Source organism: Eptesicus fuscus, chromosome 16 (genome assembly GCF_027574615.1).
Source record: "Eptesicus fuscus isolate TK198812 chromosome 16, DD_ASM_mEF_20220401, whole genome shotgun sequence".
In the NCBI taxonomy this organism is placed as follows: Eukaryota; Metazoa; Chordata; class Mammalia; order Chiroptera; family Vespertilionidae; genus Eptesicus; species Eptesicus fuscus.
In genome coordinates this window covers 23,126,227-23,145,030 of record NC_072488.1, presented here as the reverse complement: position 1 = coordinate 23,145,030, position 18,804 = coordinate 23,126,227, and the positions used below count along the sequence as shown (strand labels likewise).

At 43.1% G+C, this 18,804-nt stretch overlaps 1 protein-coding gene across 1 annotated transcript in view; it reads right to left on the bottom strand.

Moving 5' to 3' along the window:
* SLC3A1 (solute carrier family 3 member 1) overlaps window positions 1–18,804 on the bottom strand; it is a 31,548-nt gene that overhangs the window by 7,931 nt on the left and 4,813 nt on the right. Inside the window, exons 3-8 of the mRNA XM_008162181.3 lie at window positions 14,948–15,127; window positions 14,648–14,802; window positions 11,690–11,815; window positions 5,974–6,093; window positions 3,763–3,887; window positions 1,796–1,991 (exon numbers count right to left, since the gene is read on the bottom strand). Coding sequence (XP_008160403.2) covers window positions 1,796–1,991; window positions 3,763–3,887; window positions 5,974–6,093; window positions 11,690–11,815; window positions 14,648–14,802; window positions 14,948–15,127 — 902 coding nt within the window. The remainder of the gene's footprint in view (window positions 1–1,795; window positions 1,992–3,762; window positions 3,888–5,973; window positions 6,094–11,689; window positions 11,816–14,647; window positions 14,803–14,947; window positions 15,128–18,804) is intronic.

Below are 18,804 nucleotides of genomic sequence, written 5' to 3'. Positions count from 1 at the left end.
TTCCCTATACCATAACTCATGATGAAATGGGCCCGGAGAAGCTGCATCATCAATTCAAGTCAGGGAATGAGGCAGAACCAGCCTTTGAACTTGAGTCTGAGAATAGGAATTTAGTTGCTACAATTCAAGAAAAGGGAAGTTTGTTTTTTCCTTTAGATGTACTAAAATTATCTTTACAATGATCTTTTATAGGCCACTGTAAAGTGTATTTTTACTTTTAAGGACAAGAAATTAGGTCAAATTTTGCCTGTGTTTATTCTTTTCATTACCTTAAGAGTATCTGACAAGAAACGGTGATTTTCAAGCCTAGAGCACTTTCTTTTTCAGAACTTTTCTACAAATAGTTCACAGCAGTGGAGAGAGAACAGGGCCTCCCACAGGTTGAGAGGTCCCAGTCACCTATGATACCCGAGACTCCGTATATGAAAAAACAAGTGCTCAAACTACATTATGAAGTCTGTGGTCTGGGGGCACTTCTGGAATGGTGCCGTAAGGATCTCCAGAAATCACATAAAAGGAGAACTGGCAAATCCACTTTCTCAGAACTCTGGAAATGAACTAAAGGCTTACAAAAATCCAAGAAAAACAGCTACTAGCAGATCTTGGAACGGCAAGCTTTGTGTCATTTTAACTTGCCCGGATTTCATGCCCCTCTCCTCAGATCTACGATCACCTTGAAAACCAACAGACTTGTAACTACAGTAGCGGCGGTGGAATAGGTTTAGAATTTGCCAAAAGCTCCACCTCTAGAAGAATGGTTACGGACTTCTCTAGCAGCTGGGACTTTTTTCCTTTATCTGATCAGATTCAGAGTTGCTTCTGCCCCTTCCCCAGAGCATTTACCAAAAACAGTTGTTTAGCATCACACCTGCCAGGGGTGGTGGTACCAGCTGGGGCTGACCAGAGACTGGCCGAGAAACTTAAAGGCTGGTCAATGAGATGTCCATAGGGGCTCTGGCATATTCCTGGAATCTGGAAGGCTACACGATGTACAGGACTGTGCAGATGTCCTAGGAAGACCTGAGACTTACTGTTTCAAGGCATTTAAAGAATCTCCAATCATTAGGTGACCGATAAGCTGGATAAGCAGAGGCACGGCCACACAACAAAGAAGACAGATTTGGGAGGATTAATCCAAGAAAGTCACTAAGTAAACAGCATCAACCACTAGGCAGGGGAGTATGTAATTTCCAGAATTTTCACATTACATTTTTTAAAATACCCAGTTTTCAAAACAGCAATAAAAAAGAACACGAGAGTGCAAAGAAACAAGAAAGTATGACCCATACATAATGGGGGGGGGCAGGGGGGGTAGGAGGGGAGAAGCATTCAATAGAAAATGTGACTGAGAAAACCCAAACATTGCACTTACTGAACAAAGACTTAAATCAACTATGATACATATGTTTCAAGGAGCTAAACGAAATCTAAAGAATTTTTTAAAGCATGATGAATAATGCCTCTTCAAATAGATAATATCAATAAAGAGAAATAATGAAAAAGAACCAAGTAGACATTTCAGTTGAAAAGCAAAATACATAAAAAATTCAGTAGAGTGGCTCGACAGATTTGGCCTGGCAGAGGAATCAGCAAACTTGAAGACAGATCAATTGAGAGTATAGCCTGAGAACCAGAGGGAAAAGAATGAAGACAAATGAAAAGAACCCGGTCAGAAGCCAGGGCAAGACTAGCTCAAACAATCACCAAATAGGAGACAAACATCCTTCATTTTAGAGGTAACTTATTCCATAAGCTCACCAGCACCAGATATGCAGAGCTGGGCATGAGAACTTACCATCCAATTAGGCCATTTTCCTTCTGGTAGATGTTTCATCCAGGATGTGATAACCTCAAACACACTGTTCCCAAAAGGACTGTCTAGCCTTGTGAGGTAATCGTTGAAGGGAAAATCTGCTTCTTGGATAAAAGGCAGCCCGTAGTACATCATAGTCCTGTCAATGCTGTCCCCATAGGCTTCGGTGCCCATGAACCTGTGGGAGTTGGCAGCGTACAATGTCTTCAGGCCTAGGAACGTGCTTACATCTGATTAACAAGATGTGGGCGATGAATGCACACTATTAACCATATTGGGCTGGGACTCACTAGAAAAAGCCAGATGACCAAGAAATAAATGCTGGATCACCTGGACAATTTCTCACTGTAATAAACCCAAAGACTAGCCTAATACTAAGGCCATGTCTACGAGTTAAAACATTTAGATCTCAATATTGTTCTTTTTAGTCTAATAAAAAACTCAGTCACTTCCAGGAAGACTGGCAATTCTCATAACTCCCCTTAGAATCTTATGGATATATCTGCATATAAGGTAAGGGGAGGAGGGTTCCCTAAAAACATGCCTTGTATTTGAATCCTTGTAAAGTCTCACTTTTGTACCAGGGCACACTCAGTTATTTGCCTGAAATGACCCACACCAATGCTGGCTTTTGCTGTTTGAGTCATTATGTTAATAAACAAGTGTATCTGGAACCCAAGTGTTTCAGTTCTCATGCCATTACTACATGTGTGACCATTAGCTGCATGCTCAGAGTCTCAGTTTCCTTCTCTATAAAATGGGGATAGTAATCAGAGGACCAACTTTAAGGAGAAATTTCTTTAACTCCTTTCCTATTGATTCCGTTGAGTGATTACACAAATTTAATAAGGGTTAAGTTTATTTTGTTTATTATGTGCTAAGCACTGTTTTAAATGCTTCATATACACTATCTCATTTAATCTCACAACAGTTTTATAAGGATGTGGCTATCACTTTTTTTATATATATCCTCATCCAAGGATATGTTTCCTTTGATTTTAGAGAGAGAGGAAGGGAGAGGGAATAAGAGAGAAACATCGATGTGCAAGGGAAACATCAATTGGTTGTCTCTCCTATGTACTTGACCAGGGATCAAACCCACAACCTGGGTATCTGCTCTGACTGGGGAATTGAACCCAACACCTTTCAGTGTCCTGGACAACACTCCAACCAATTCAGCCACACCAGCGAGGACTATGACCTTTTAATTGATGAGAAAACTGAGACTTATGTACAACTGACCAGCCCAAAGTCACACAGCCCTTATGCAGGCGTCCCTCTCAGGACCATCTGATTCCAAAGCATGTCCCTAACCATTGTGATCTACTAATGTTTAGTTGAAACACTGGATTCATACTGTACAGGGATACCAACAGGTCAAATAATAATAATGGATAACATTTAGATAACATTATCTTTTAATTTTCACAAAGTTCTTGTGAAATAAGTACTATGGTTAGCATTTTACAAAAGAGGAAACTGAAAATCAGCAAAGTTAAGCAACAAGAGAATATAACAGGCCCGGGCCTGAGTTATAATACACTAGAGGCCCGGTGCATGGTCCCTCGGCCTGGCCTGTGGGGATCAGGCCGACACTGGCTCTCTGACATCTGCCGAGGGGGTCCCGGATTGCAAGAGGGCGGTTCTTGGGTGACACACCCTGGAATCGGACTCCCTCCTCTCTGGTTCCGAGTGTGTCACCCGAGAACTGCAGTTGCCAAGTCACCGCAGCTCAGCAGCTCCTGCGTTGAGCATCTGCCCCCTGGCGGTCAGTGCGCATCATAGCTACTGATCAGACGGTCGAACAGTTGGTCCATCACTTAGGCTTTTATATATATAGCTTGTAATTACACAAGTTTGTTCAATTATAACTTGAACCTCCTGAGAATGCCTGGATGTAAAGGATAAACTGCTGCACCAGGAAGTAAGGAAGCACATCCTATTGTTACCTGTATCTCCCAGGCTCCCTGCTGTGTTGGTCCATTGTCTGCCGGAGGCTCCGGACAATGTCGTGCATTCCCACCTGCGTGGTGGTGAAGTCATGGTACAGCTCTGCGTAGTGTGTGACTGTGTCCTTTGAAAATAGGACAGCACAGTTACCATCATTTCCCACGTCCAATAATGTGAATACAGACTGTCTCTAGCACTTCCAGTGCTCAAAGGGTTGTATGGGTAAAAAATATTCATGACTATTAGTATTTCACTTGATACTTAAATTATTAACTATAAATCTAATAAACAAATTCTAATTATCATCTAAACATTGGTAGCAAATGTATTTAACAAAATCCTCCTCCGGAACATTTAATTGTCCTAAATGCTCCCGACTTTTTAAAGACAAAAAAAACCAATTATCTTAATGATTATAGAGCTCATTTTTATACCTATACGTTATCTGCTCACAAAGTATTAATAGCATGCATTTAAACTTGTTTTGTTTGTTTACCACTTCTAGCCTTTATTTTCACTGTTATATTCTCCAGGGTTTCAGAAATTTTTCCTGGTACATATTCTATGCCTTCCCAAGGTTAAATAGTCTAGAATCCTAAGAAAAGTTTGTATCTAACACAAGCCAAGGTCGTAGGTCCGGGGATGGACATGGACAGCCTGGAAAATCCAAACCTGAGTTACCATTCATTCAGTGGACACTTTTTTGGAAAATAGGTGAACTTACAGGTAAATTTTTTGGAATCTCGGGTCTCTTCCTGAAATTACATAATCTTTACATTTTTCTTGGATAGCACACAAATCCCATTGTTCTGATCATTTGTCAAGACTGGCAAGGTATGCCTTTCCTATGACATCTCATTATTAATTACCAAGATTATTTTGAGATTTCCTCTTCAAGGATAAGTGCTTCTCTTTTAGACCACCGGCTACCTAATCACCTTTCCCCCCACTTCTTATTGAAAGTCACGTGTGAAAAAAAGAGACAATCATAACCTTCAGTTCATGATGTGCTATCATAATTAGCCCATGCACGGCCAACTTCTCTTTAGGTAATTGGTTTGTTTTAATGAAATCATAGTACCCATAAATTTAGGACAAAAGCTTGATAATACACTTGATATCCATATGAATTTCACTTGTTTAACTTTATAAAAGGGACATCATTCTATGTATGATCATTTTAGGTATTTTTTTGCTACTCATTACATTGCTAAGATTCACCTGCATTGCTATGTGTCACTGTAATGCATTTATTTTGACATTCCGTTGTGTAAATATACAAATCCATTATTCTGAAATGCATTTCAGGACTACTGTCTACTTGGCCTTGAAAACAGAGTGACTGTAGAGTGGCGGTCGACCCGAGGAAGAGAGTGGCATGTGATTAGCATCTCTCATCAGTGATGGGGGAAGAGTGGGGCCTGGAGGTTGAGAACCACAGGTGTAGCACCACAGAGAGCCCAGATGCTGTAGTGAGCTAGGCTTGGTTGTAACTCCATTTGTCACCTCTGATCCCTGATAAGTTCATTTCTCTAAGATTTGCTAAATGGGGATCATGAAACCACTCTCATAAGGTATTCCCAAGTAAACAGCACACAGCGTACAATAGACCAGGGGTGGGGACCCTTCTTTTCTCAGCCAAGGGCCCTTTGGGTATTTATAACATCGCTCACGGTCCATACAAAATTATCAAGTTAAAAATTAGCCTGCTCTATTTGGTCAAACATTTAGTTATCTCACCCCTAATGCCTTGGCAAGGCCAGACCAAATGATTTTGGGGGCCTTAAACGGCCCTCGGGCCGGACATCCCCCACCCCTGCAATAGACTCTCAGCAAGTGTTAATGCTGTGCCCGCCCACCTGTGTGCTCTTTAATGCGCACAACAGCGCCTGGGGAACTTGAGTGAGATGCCAAAACTGCAGTGAGCAGTGGTGGCCCTTGGAAGAGTCCACACTGTCCACGCCCTCAGGACCCTTGTCACCGAAGGACTCCTCACGGGCCCCTGGCTCCTGAGCGAACCAGGGGAAGGGAACATCGATCGGGTCATGTGCATTTGAAATTCCTCTGGGTTCGCTAAAGAAAATTATTTAAAGCGCTTTCTACAGACAGGACAGAACGCATCTCTGGTAACTGGTGTCTCCGACTAAAAAAGAAAAAACACTCATGACATTTTCAGAAAAGGCGGGGGAAAAGCTAAAGCAATACTTTACCGGGGTCTGGGTCTTATTCACTTGGATCTCATCTCTCAGATGTTTTGCTTCTAGAAGAAACTTAACAGCCTCGAAACTGAAGCCATCGACACCCTTCGAGAGCCAGAACTGAATAATTTCCTAAAACGAAGAAGTAAAATACTTGGTTACATTAAAGACATTATCACAATGTTTAATAAGGATTTTGTCTGTTAATAAAGCAGCCATCTCCCCACCCAAAACATGCAAGCACTCATAGTGTATTTCCATCTATTTAGCATAGTAGTGTCTCAGTAGAATAAACTCAAAAACTGTATTTATAGACTCCCATGCTTCCCTCGTATTTGAATTCCGAATGTTACATTTGCAACTGATGTTATAAGCATGTTTGCAAAGTTTAAAGAATCCATTCAAAATGAAAGATCGGACTCAGGAGAAACTGGGACCATATCTTCCTCATGCCCAGCTTCTTAACCATGACTCCAAACTGAGAGAAAATAGAACCAGTGAAGCACCCGGTCATGAATGGCCCTGCCACCAGACCGGGAGATTCCTGAGGCAAGTCTGCTTCATTTCCATTTCCCTGGCCTCTGACACACCGCCCGGTCCTTAGGGAAAGTCCTTCCTGCACTAAAGAGGGGAGTACAGCGAGCCGGAATGAGTCGGACATGGTGTGGTACTGTTGGGACACCTAAGGACTATGGCATGTTCCCTGACTTCGAGGCATCTACAGAATAGTCGGGGAACGCGGGTTACCTAAGAATGCAAGGCCGAGCGCAGGTCAACCTCCTAAGAGGAGAGTTCTCTGTCTGCCGGGCTGTTGGAGCTCCAAGAAGACTGAATTTAATGTGGGTGGGTGGGTGCTCCCAGAGAAGGAAGAGCGAGTGTTTGAATGTGGCCGGTGGGATTCCATCAGGGGGTGAGATGAGGAAGAATATTCTGGGCCTGCCGGTGTGGCTCAGGTGACAGTGTTGTCCCATGCACCAGGTGGTCACAAGCTTGATTCCTGGTCACATGCCCGGGTTGTAACTCAATCCACAGTGGGGGGCATGTCTCCCTCTCCCTCTCCCTTCCTCTCTCTAAAATCAATGAAGAAGAAGAAGAAGAAGAGAAGAAGAAAGAGGAGGAGGAGGAGGAGGAGGAGGAGGAGGAGGAGGAGGAGGAGGAGGAGGAGGAGGAGGAGGAGGAGAACCACAACAACAACATTGTGGACTGTTAGTGGACAGCATGAACCAGTCGTGGAGGGCAGAAACTGACTTGACTTGGCCTGTACTGGGGCAGTTGGGAGGACGAGGCTCTTGAAAAGCAGAGGGCCTAGTTCTCAGCTCCCCCTCCCACCATGAGGCATCCCCTCGCAGCCTGGCCTATTCCAGCACTGACCCTTATGTGAAGCGACAGTGAGTGGCTCTCCCCACATTGCTCGTGGCTCTTCCCTTGCTGAATGGAAGGTTTCATATTAGAGCAGAACCACCTGCGATTCAAAGTATTAGAGTTAAGTAGCCAACTTTCACCTGCTGAAGGGAACAGAGCCCTGGCCGGTTTGGCTCAGTGGATAGAGAGTTGGCCCAAGGACTAAAGGTCCCAGGGTTCGATTCTGGCCAAGGGCACGTACCTCGGTTGCAGACTAAATCCTGGTCGGGGCTCATATTGATGTGTCTCTCTCACATCAATGTTTCTATCCCTCTCTCTCCCCTCCCCCTCCCTTCCACTCTCTAAAAATCAATGGAAAAATATCCTTGAGTGAGGATTTAAAAAATAATAATAAGTATTTGAGTTACAACTCTGGGCCAGGCACTTAGCCAAGCTCTGGAACTACAACCATGAGCAAAATACAACCGACAGGTCTGTCTTCAGAGTATTTTTAGAATCCCCAACTAGACAATCAACTTGTAATGCAAAAAATATTTAAATCAAAGCCAGGATAAAGCTTTCAAGGAGAGGAACAAGGTAATACAAGAGGGTGAAATAGTGAGATTTGCCCAGGAATCAGCACTGCAGAATGACAAGAAGTGAGGGCAGATGGTTAGAGACGGAGCTAGAGAAGCCAACAGATATTGAGGCACCTCATTTGTAGAACAGGATCTAGGTCGCTCTAGGTTCCAAGCTTAAAGACCCCTCACTTGTACGAGCCCCTTCTTCCCACCGTCTTTCCTCCTTCTAAATAAACACTCATGTCTCTGCACCTAATTTTACAGTCTTTTTATTTTAAGAAGACCCCAAATGTGTAGAAACTTCAGACTCCACACAACCGGGACCCACCTCCAGGTGGCGCTGTTCTTTACAAGAGGGAACAATGACAGGATCAGGGTGGGGGTGACGCACAAATGGCTATAACCCAGCCAAGCAAGCAGCCCCTGACAAAAATGTGGAAACCATTAGACACCAAGATGCTGTAAACATGAAGCTTCCGAGCACTCATTTCCCGGAATAAAGCGACTAGTGGGTCCTTATCCTCTTAGGGGTTCTCAGCCTCATTAACTATTGGCCCGGCATTAAAGAATGAGAAATGTGTGCACCAGCAAAGGTTGATGGCCTTGGCAGGGGTTTTCACTTTAGTCCAGTAAGAGATATTATCATTGTTTGATGAAGCAAAACAGCAAGAGCTGGATGCTTATTTTTGAGAGTCATTTTAAAGGCTGAGGTTTTCACTCAGACAATCCAAAATTTGCTGTTGAAAAAGATTTGCTTCATGCTATTTATGCTCTTGACCAGGTGAGAAAAGAGAGCACCAGGTTTTAATCACTAACCCTCTTTTACTCCAATTAAGCTCTCCCTGGGTGCCGGGTGTGGAAATGGGCACAGAGCCTGGTTCTGCCAGGACCGGATGACCCATGTAGGTGCCACAGGACTCTGGGGGTAGTACACTGTGTCCCCGATTCCTGTCTAACTCCCATGACATCACACAGTCCTGGTTTTCCACCAGGCACCTGTTCATTCTTTTCTCCTTAAGCAACTCACTGCTCTGAGTAAAAAAGGAATTATTTCAGCATTATTGATATTCCAAATTCACAAAACCTTGAGCCAAACCTTTCCTAAAAAGCCAGGTTTGGGAAAGAGAAGCTCTGCTCTTACATGTGATGATCTCTAAGACTTCCTTTTGATAATGACATAAACCCCAGGTCATCCATCGTAAGAGGGAATGAGAAAGTTTAAGATAGCCCTAACCGGGTTGGCTCAGTGGATAGAGCATCGGCCTGTGGACTCAAGGGTCCCAGGTTCAATTCCAGTCAAGGGCATATACCTTGGTTGTGGGCACATCCCCGGTAGGGGGTGTGCAGGAGGTAGCTGATTGATGTTTCTCTTTCATCAATGTTTCTCTCTTTCCCTCTCCCTTCCTCTCTGTAAAAAATCAATAAAATGTATTTTTTTTTAAAGTCTAGGATATACAGAGAGAATACTATATTCTCTGAGTATAGGCAACGGAGGGGGGTGTGGGGGACTGACCACAGTGCTGCTCAGAAGTCTTGGGAAAATTCTTTGCTAAGTCCTCCAGGAGCCGGGAGTAGAGGAAGGATCACGGGCTCTGGAATATGAGCTACCATCGAGCTACCGTCCCATCTCCCTCACCGCCCATCTGCAAGAGTTAGGGCATCAGCATGACCTCATTAAACCTTAAGTAAAATAAAACCCACCTGCAGGGTGTCTGTGAGGTAAATGAGGTATTCCTGCTAGAGTCAACTGACATTTTGGCCTTTAAATTTCCTGAACTCTCTGCCATGTTTGGCGCTGCTGACTAACCTCGTTTTCTACAAATACATCCCTTCGCTGCAGGACGCCCCGCTCCTGGTTTGTCACTCCTTGTCTGTCTACTCAACAGGCCTTTAGAGCTCCCTAGGGTTCCATCTTATACCTTCTCTTCATTTCACTTCACAACAGTATTTACTCACTTATCTATCCACTTATTGATTATTTAACAAGTACTTACATAATAAAGAATACATTGTCCAACGTGCACTACAAAGGTCAATCCGCAAACAACCCTGTGAGGTATGTACTATTATCGTTCCTATTTTACCAACGAGGGAACTGAGGCACAGGGAGATGGAATACCTTGGCCAAGGTCATACAGTAAGTAAGAAGTGGCAGCAGAACGGAAACCCTATGGCACACTTACCGATTCACCCACTTGACCTCTCCAGGCCTCCGTTTTCCCGTTTATCAAATAAGAGACTGACGTTTATCTGATGTTTATTATTTTTTTTTTATTGAAAGGTCTACCAACACCTGGCCCTCATTCCCACATAACAACAACCAGCTCGAGCTAAGTAGCAACTGACCCCCCTGCTCATCACAGCCAGCCTGGCTCTCTCCCTGATATTAGCTGTCTGACCTCTGCAGGCATTATCCATCCGTCAACAAGTCCCAAAGTTCTATCTCTAGACCAGACATTTCCCTGAGCTCCTTGACCTAACAGTTGGATGTCTCACAGAGAGAGCACAAACTACATAACTAAGACATCCCCTCTCCACTTCCTGTGTCTCCCATCTCAGGAAATGGCACCATCACCCAGTCAGCATCCAAATCCCAAATCCGGGAGTCACACCAGCCTCCTCTCCAAGTCCTGATGATTTCTCTGCAAATCCACACCACCTCATTGGTCCAACGCCAGCATTTCTTCCCTGATTACTGTACCACCCTCTTTCCTGGCCTCTCTCTGCCTCCAAACCTGCTCTACTCCCTCTTCCCCAAAGCCAGATTTATTTTTCAAAATACAAATCAAATATTATTTTTCTAAGACCTTTTACACCCACAGCCTTACCACAACCTTCAATGCCACTCAGACCTAGATCCTCTCTAGTCTTGTTGAATCAAGCTCCCGCTCTATACGCCATGTCCCAGCCATGTTGGAAAACTCCTGACACTTCTAATGTGCCATTCTCCATGCTTTCTCTCTGCTTGAAACACTCCCACCCATGCCTCTCAGCCTGGCTCATTTGTCCTCGTCCATTACTTATCATTGCTTCACCTGAAAAACCTCCCCTGATCTCTCCCACTCCATGACTCCACACCCAGGTTAGGTGCCTTCCCTGTGCACTCAAGGGTCTGCAGGTGGGTTTTATTTTATTTAAGGTTTAATGAGGTCATGCTGATGCCCTAACTCTTGCAGATGGGCGGTGGGGGAGATGGGACAGTAGCTCGATGGTAGCTCATATTCCAGAGCCCATGATCCTTCCTTCCTCCTACTTCCCACCGTCATGGTCCCTCAGCACACTTCATTGTAATTGCCTGCTTGTCTACCACCCGTTAGGCCAGTGATGGCGAACCTATGACACACGTGTCAGCACTGACACGCGTAGCCATTTCTGATGACATGCGGCCGCTGAGGCAGCCACATGCCGAGGATGAAACATTTGCTGCTTCTGAGGATGAAACATTTGCGAAATAATGTTTTTTCCTCAAAGTGACACACTACCCGAGTTATGATCAGTTTTTTGGCGAAGTTTGACACACCAAGCTCAAAAGGTTGCCCATCACTGCGTTAGGCACAGGGGCAACTCAGAGCTCAGGTAGGTACCAGGTGTTTCTGCCTCCCTCCCATTTCAATTATTTTGGGTTAAAGGAAGGAAGGCGCCACTAGCATATCTGAGAGTCTATGTTTGCATCTGACTGACTCCTTAATCCCAGAATTTAATGACACAACTTGATTTTTCCCCGCACAGTTATTGTTCAACATAAAGTGTATCAGATAACAACTTAACCATGTCATAGGGAAGTCTGAGTAGGTGTCTATACTCACTTTTATTTCTTCTTGAACATCAGGATTGCGGAAATTTAAATCAGGTTGCTCTTTTGTAAACTGGTGAAAATAACATTGGTTTCGTACATCGTCAAAGTGCCAACTGGAATTTCCATATACACTTAGCTAGCAAACAGAAAATAGCAAATCAGTTACTTGGTATCATTCATATGATGGTAGTGCCCATAAAAAACGTGATAATTACCATCCCTGACCCTCATCCCAGGCTGAGTGTACAAATCCCTAGAGTTTTCCTTCCAGGGAGAGGATTAGGCAAATTAATTCCTAAAATACCACCCAATGGCCTAATCTCTCCAAACGTGGTTTTGATGTGTTGCAAAATCCGTCTGTTTTTCAATGTTGTCCAGATGTTCTCTTTAGCATGACATGAACAAATGTCCCAAGGCAGAGCCCTGAGGAATTCTCACATTTAAGGACCCTTGGAGTAGACTGAGAAGGAGTGGTGGACATGTAGGAGAGTCAACCAGGGGAGTCATGGCATGGAGCCGAGGATGTGAGCATTCCCAGAAAGAGAAAATCAGTACAGTGTCAAATACTGCATGCATTGTTTTCTTTTTATTAGTTGGAAGACCTAATAACAGTGGGTCCACATTTCTATGGTAACAACTGGCTGCTGCCTTTTGAGGAAACATACCCTTGCCAGCTCACCTCATGGCCCACCTGGACACAAACCAGGATAAGGCGTTTACAATATATATAACCGAGAAAAAAAGAATCGGTATCTGGAATACAAGAAGAACTACACAAATCCATTTCGAGGGACCAGCAATTCAACAAAAAAAATGGGGGTTGCGGGGTAGGGAAGCCATAAACAGGTGTTTCACAGAAACGGAAGCTCAAGTGAATAGATATGTGAAAAGATATTCAACATTCTTAGTTATTAGATAAATCATCATTAGCAATTAGATAAATGTAAAATGAAGACTTCAATGTGTTACCAATTTATGTTCACTTGGTAAAAATTACAAAGTCTGGCAGTACCAGCCATTAATGAGAATATGTATTTTTATGCTGTGGGAAGGGGTATAAATTGGTATAACCACATCGATAATCAATTTGGCATTATCTTCGTAGAGTTAAGCATGTGGTATCCTGCCCCCAGTAACTGCGCTCCGAGTTATTTGCCTTCATGAAGCTCTTTCACACATGCCCCAGTAAGTGTGAAACAGATTAATGAGAATGTTTACGATGGCATCATTAATAGTAAAAACAACCGAAAACAGCCCAACTATCCATTAGCTAAGGAGTAGGTAAGTAGCCCAGCTGGGGTGGGCTCAGTGGTTGAGCATTGACCTATGAACCAGGAGATCACAGTTCGATTCCCAGTCAGGGCTCATGTCTGGGTTTCAAGTTCGATCCCCAGTGTGGGACATGCAACAGGCAGCCAATCAATGATTCCCTCTCATCATTGATGTTTCTATCTCTCTCTCCCTCTCCCTCCCTCTCTGAAATCAATTAAAAAAAATATATATATATATTTATAATAATAAAAGTGTAATATGCTAATTAGCCAGGATGAAGCCAGGGCTGCAGCTGCAGGATCGAGGCAGCCGCTGCAGGTGGGAGGGAGGGATCCAGGCAGCCACTTGCAGCTGCGAGGAAGGATCAAGGCAGCTGCAGCTGAGAAGGCCTACTCTTGCACAAATTTCGTGCATCAGGCCTCTAGTATCCTACCTAATAAAATGGTAATATGTAAATTACCATCACTTCGCTACGCTCACGATTGGGCCAGCAGGAGGCGCAGGGGCGGGACTTGGGGTGGCCGGGGTAGCCGATTGGGCCAGTGGGACGCTGAGCTCGCGTTGCCAGTGGCGGCACGAGCTCAGCGTCTGCGCCATGGCTGTGCTGCGGAACAGAAGGGGCCTCTGGGGCAGCGAGCTCACATCCCTCCACGGACCATCAAAAGCGGGGGAGCTGGGTGCCTGTCTGCTCTGGCACCAGGCCTTTCAGAAGCCTCCGCCACGCCGGAGGCTTCTGAAAGGCCTGGTGCACCAGCGGACAGGCACCCAGCTCCCCCGCGATCGAAAGCGAAAGCATGTAGGGGACCCTACACGTGCATGATTCAATCATGCACTGGGCCTCTAATATATATATATGTATACACACACACACACACACACACATATATAAAGAGTAGGTAAGTAAATCATAGAATATTTACACAGTGAAATTGTATGAGTCCAGCATACCAAAACTACATGAATGAATATGGAGAACAATGAGGGGGAAAAAGCCAGGATGGGCTTCCTGGATTTTTATTTGTAAATCTGGTAACCTCTGTTGCAAAAGAAGTGATTAAGAGGGTGGGAGTGGGGGCAGGCAGGTTTGCTGGCTACTGTTCTCTCTTTGAACAGCAGAGTTTACTGCTGAGAGTGATAAGATAGGGAGAATGCATTTAGGATGTTTGCAGAGGAGGGAGGGCATTGACCTGTTGGACTTCCCAAAGAGACTGGATGGCTCACTTCAGGTGAGGACAATGGGTGTGTGCTACTTCCAAAGGCAAAGGTCCAGAGAAAGAAAAGTGGATAGTTGGGTTCATTTATGACTAGGGTTTTGTTGGATGAGAAGGCAAAATGTCAGAAAGGCGAGGGGGTCTGGAGCGTAGCAAGACACCTATGAAACTACTGGGGCATGGAATCTAAGTGGGACAAAGTGAGAAGTGAGGGAAGGAGGGAAGGAAAGGCTAACAGAGAGTATAGGTTTTAATCTACTAGAATGCATTAGCTCTACAATGAAATCAGAAATCCAAGTGACAGTGGGAGGCTTGGGCACCTTATTTTTATTTGTTTGGGAAACTTTCCGCTTCTCATAAACTATACCCATTAGTTTTGTGTGTGTGTGTGTGTGTTTTCTTTAAAAGGGCTTTATAAATATCCAGTTTAATCCCCAAAGATCTGATCATTTTTTATTTTAAAAACCAGGCAAGTTGGTACTTACCCAATTGTTGGGTGGTGTGGTTATGCCATTTTCATGGGAACAGTTATGCCAGATATAATAATCAGCATATTTCCCTGTCCGGGTACGACTCCATTGAAACCAAGCATGTTTATCACTGGTGTGGTTTGGTATGAAATCGATGATTAATTTTAAACCTAATGAATGAAAATGTTTCAAATGTTAGGTAAAGATTATATTAGAATCATACATGACAGATAAGGAAAAAATGCTTTACGGAAGCATTTAGGGAAATGCTTTTTTCAAACCCCACCCCTCTGACCCAGTGTCCATTTGGTTTACCTCTATCATGTATGGCTGCAACCAGATTCTCAAAATCTTTCATTGTTCCAAAAATGGGATCGATTTCTCGGAAATCTACAATAGCGTGTCGGAAATCTTTAAGGGATGATTTATAAAATGAAGTAATCCAAACAGTTTTTATATTTAAAGTTGTGATATAGTCCAGTTTATCTTGAATACCTAAAGAAAAGAAGAAAATCAAGTCCATGAAAAAAAAAAAGTAAATAAAGTTTGGGTGTTTTGGTTGAAGGATTAAAAATTAAAGGAATATGCTTAAAATCAAAATATGTATATGGAGACAGAATTCGAATTTGAGTGAAAATTCAAATAGCAAGGTTTAGTTCAACAAACAACAGCAAATTAGTCTTCTAGCAATAACCTTTAACATAGCTGCAATAACATAAAACCTGTCTGTGGCTTGTTCATTTTACACATTTAAAACCAAGATACAGTATTGTGAATTCATTCTACACATGGCTTTTGAGCACCTGATTTAGGCCCCATGCTGGGCTAAGAGCCAAGGAACAGAGAAGAATAACACACGGCCCCTGAGGGTCCCTTCGTCTAAGCTGCGCTGTCCAGTGTGAGAGCCTCTTGCCACGTGGGCTATTGAGCATTTGAATGTGACTAAGTCTGAACTGAGTTGTGCTGTAAATAGAGAACACACTGGATTTTGAAAACCTAGTATGAAAAGAAAGAATGTCAAAAATCTAATATTTTTATTGTGATTATATGTTGAACTATTAACCAAAGTACATTATTAAAATTAATTCACCTGATTTTTAAAAATTATTTTAATGTGGCTCCTAACAAATGTAAGGTTACATATGTAATTCTATTTCCTCTGGACAGTGCTGAAGACGAGAATGTAGATGGGAATTCTAGATTTGGCTGAGAAGAGGTGCGGGAGTGAAACGCTTTGTACTTGGAACCTTGTAGGGTAATTAGCAGATAGTATGGTGGTTTGTTGTTCTTTTTAAATATATATCTTTATTGATTTCAGAGAGGAAGGGAGAGGGAGAGAGAAATAGAAACATCAATGATGAGAGAGAATCACTGATTGGCTGCCTCCTGCACACCCCCTACTGGGGATCGAGCCCTCAACCTGGTCATATGCCCTTGGCCAGAATCGAACCTGGGACCCTTCAGTCCACAGGCCGACGCTCTATCCACTGAGCCAAACTGGCTAGGGCTATGGTAGGTGTTTTTGTTTGTTTGCTTGCTTGCTTCTAATTCAGCGTTTTAAGTGTAGGCTCAGGAGTTGTCTAGTATTCAATCTCCAGTAACTTTCAGTGGGACCCCTATAAGCCTCCTACAGTCAGAGCCTGTCAGCGTCACACTGCAGGCCAGAGGTCACTGTGCCCCAAACACAGTCACCTGCCTCTGGCATAGGGCTCTTCCCCTGTCACAGGCTGCCCATTTTTGTCCTTGTTGTGCGTCAAATCCCCCATATGGGTGGCTCTGAGACCTCACAGTGTGTCAACAGGCAGCAAAAGAATTTTGATTTAAGTCAGGACAACAGCATGATATAGCTTAAGAATGGGCACAAAGGAACAAGATGATAAAAACAATGGGCTGGACAGACACAAAGCAGAAGTAAAAAAGAGATCCCAGATTCACATTCTAGTCTAGGGGACAGAAGGCAATCACCAAAACCAAACTGAAACCTACAATGGTTTCTTCAAATAATAACAAAAGCCCCTCAACCTCAAGGACCAATACCTATTGATTACAGGAAGCAGCCAGCTCTTCAAGAAAAAGTTATTGGAAATGACTAATGTAAGAGATGAATGGGGTATACAGGTATCCCCCACTTTTTGAAAGTCCCATGGCTCCACTTTGCTTTTTTAAAAAAACACCTACATTAATACCTGTTTTTGCTAACTGAAAGCAATCGAAGAGGGTTTTCATTTTCAAGAAAAAAGGTGAAAAGCGAAAAAAGCGTGTTTAGCATTTGTTTTTGCAGCAGCTGTTACCGAGGCGGTGGTACCCCGAGCAGCTGAGAATGGCCCTGCCAAGCTCCTTCCAGGGAACTATGCTCAGCATCCCAGCATCAAGCCCCATAGCCTTGAACTGTGTCTGAGCATCTGCATTTTATCTCTATTTTGTGCCTCTGTTAGTAAGCTGTGCCCTGTATATCGTATTTTTTTTCTGCTTTTACTATATGTTAGTGTTACTTTAGATTTTATTTTTTACTTGGTATGATTTGATAGGTTATGTTTGGGTCTGGGGATGCTCAACAATTTCCCATATAAATTCATGGTGATTGCTCCTTCACCTCTGCCCATTCAGCTTATAAAAGGCTTCACAGGAATGCTTTACTTCTGCATGGGCGGGGTGGGGGAAAGGACTGTGTCTAGAAGACAGTTACAAAGGGAGAACCAGGAAGTGGGGAATGTATCTTTGGGTTTAGGGAGTTTAGGTCTATTTTGTCAAAAACTATCCCTTTTGCTAAGCACATACCACATAAAAGGCAGCAGGTGCTAGGGCCATTGGGGGTTGGGGTGGGTGGAGGGGTGTGGAAGTGAAGTCACCCAGCCCATGACAAGGCGGTGTCAGAAGGTGCCATAAACAAAGTCCAAAGCACAGCAGGAGCTCGGGAGGGAGGGCAGCACGCTGATGAGGAAGGATTAGAGGGAGGAAATAAACATGAATGCAGGAAATGGGTCTGAACTGCATCTTGAAGGACTAACAGTATTTCAATTAGTGAAGATATAGGATGATTTTTAAAAAGAGAGAAAATGATATGAGTGTGCAAAAGAAAAGTTGGAGATTTTGAGTTTATTTGTATTATTTTAAGGTTAGATTAAGCTCATTCCTACTCCCCACACTCAGTTAAATAACCATTCTGTTTTCCGTTCTTTAAACCAAATACCACTATCAGAACAACCATATAAAATAAAATTAAAAAACCCTATTAGTTTCTTTCTTTTTTTTTTTAATTGACTTGAGAGAGAGAGAGAGAGAGAGAGAGAGAGAGAGAGAGAGAGAGAGAGAAAGGGAGAGAAACATCAATCTTTTATTCCACTTATTGATGCATTTATTGATTAAATAAACTTAATTAAATAAATTAATACACAACCTTAGTGTATTGGGACGATGCTCTAACCAACTGAGCTACGAGGCCAGGGCCAGTTTGTTTATTTCTCCTTGCCGCCCTTAACTAGGGTGACCATATCAACAGATTTCCCCAGGACAGTTCCAGTTTATACCTGCTGTCTGGCATAATTTTACATTTTTACAATAATTTAAACAATAAATAAGGACATTCTACACTTAACTCACTAGGAGATTATCAGTGTAACTTTAAAATACAATTTTTACTTCTACTTTATATTTAATATAACATAGATATTGTTTTAAATAGCCTTTAATTCAATTATAACATAGATATTGTTTTAAATAGCCTTTAATTCAATTAATGACCAGCACACTGCTATACCTTTTTTCCTTTCCTTCATTTCTCAGCATTTATGCTTTAAAGACTCACCCTATACTTTTTAATGACATCACAATATTTTGCTGAAATATTACTTACGTTTTATTCACTGATAAGAAACTCTCGGCCAGAGTGCCCACCTAGCCACTACATGTGATGGCAAAGAAATTCCAAGCTGCCACCGTGAGATGATGGGCTATAGAGTGCACAGAAGCAGGACACTTTCAGGAGGAACCCTGCCCTACGTAAGAAGTCAGAATTGATGACCAACCAAGCATATGTACTTAGTGAGAAGTACATTAAACAACTTTGGGGGGGGGGGGGGTAAGGGGGGAGGCTCAAAGGCCTCCAAGTCGTCTTTCATCATATGGGAAGAATTTCTGAGTTTTGCTGAATGGCTTTTAAAAACATCACAAAG